The 253-nt window shown below is 77.1% G+C and overlaps 1 protein-coding gene across 1 annotated transcript in view; it reads left to right on the top strand.

Annotated features, from left to right (window-relative positions):
- EMH_0077340 (uncharacterized protein) overlaps positions 1-181 on the top strand; it is a gene marked incomplete at both ends in the record, with an annotated part of 7,476 nt that extends 7,295 nt beyond the window's left edge. Inside the window, one exon of the mRNA XM_013494066.1 lies at positions 4-181. Coding sequence (XP_013349520.1) covers positions 4-181 — 178 coding nt within the window. The remainder of the gene's footprint in view (positions 1-3) is intronic.
- Between the last annotated feature and the right edge of the window lie 72 nt (positions 182-253).

Here is a 253-nt window from a genome sequence, read left to right as displayed (position 1 = left end):
TCGCGCAGGGGGCCCCCACCAGTGGAGCTGGGGGCCCCCTGCAGCGGACGGGGGCCCCCCCAGCGTTCTAGGGGCCCCCCTGCTGAGCCAATACCCAGCTGGGGGCCCCCAAGCCGGGGTGCTTCGGCTGATGGGGGGGCCCCCTGGGGGGCCCCCAGGGGGGCCCCCAGGGGCCCCCTAACGCGACGTCTAGGCCAACCGGCAACAGAAAGCAGAGCGGGGGCCCCACGTAGGGGCCCCCCACGCAAGGGGG

The sequence above is a fragment of the Eimeria mitis genome, genomic scaffold, assembly GCF_000499745.2.
Source record: "Eimeria mitis Houghton genomic scaffold, Emh_scaff102, whole genome shotgun sequence".
Classification (NCBI taxonomy): Eukaryota; Apicomplexa; class Conoidasida; order Eucoccidiorida; family Eimeriidae; genus Eimeria; species Eimeria mitis.
Note: the sequence above shows the minus strand (reverse complement) of the source record. Positions and strands in the feature narration are given on the sequence as shown.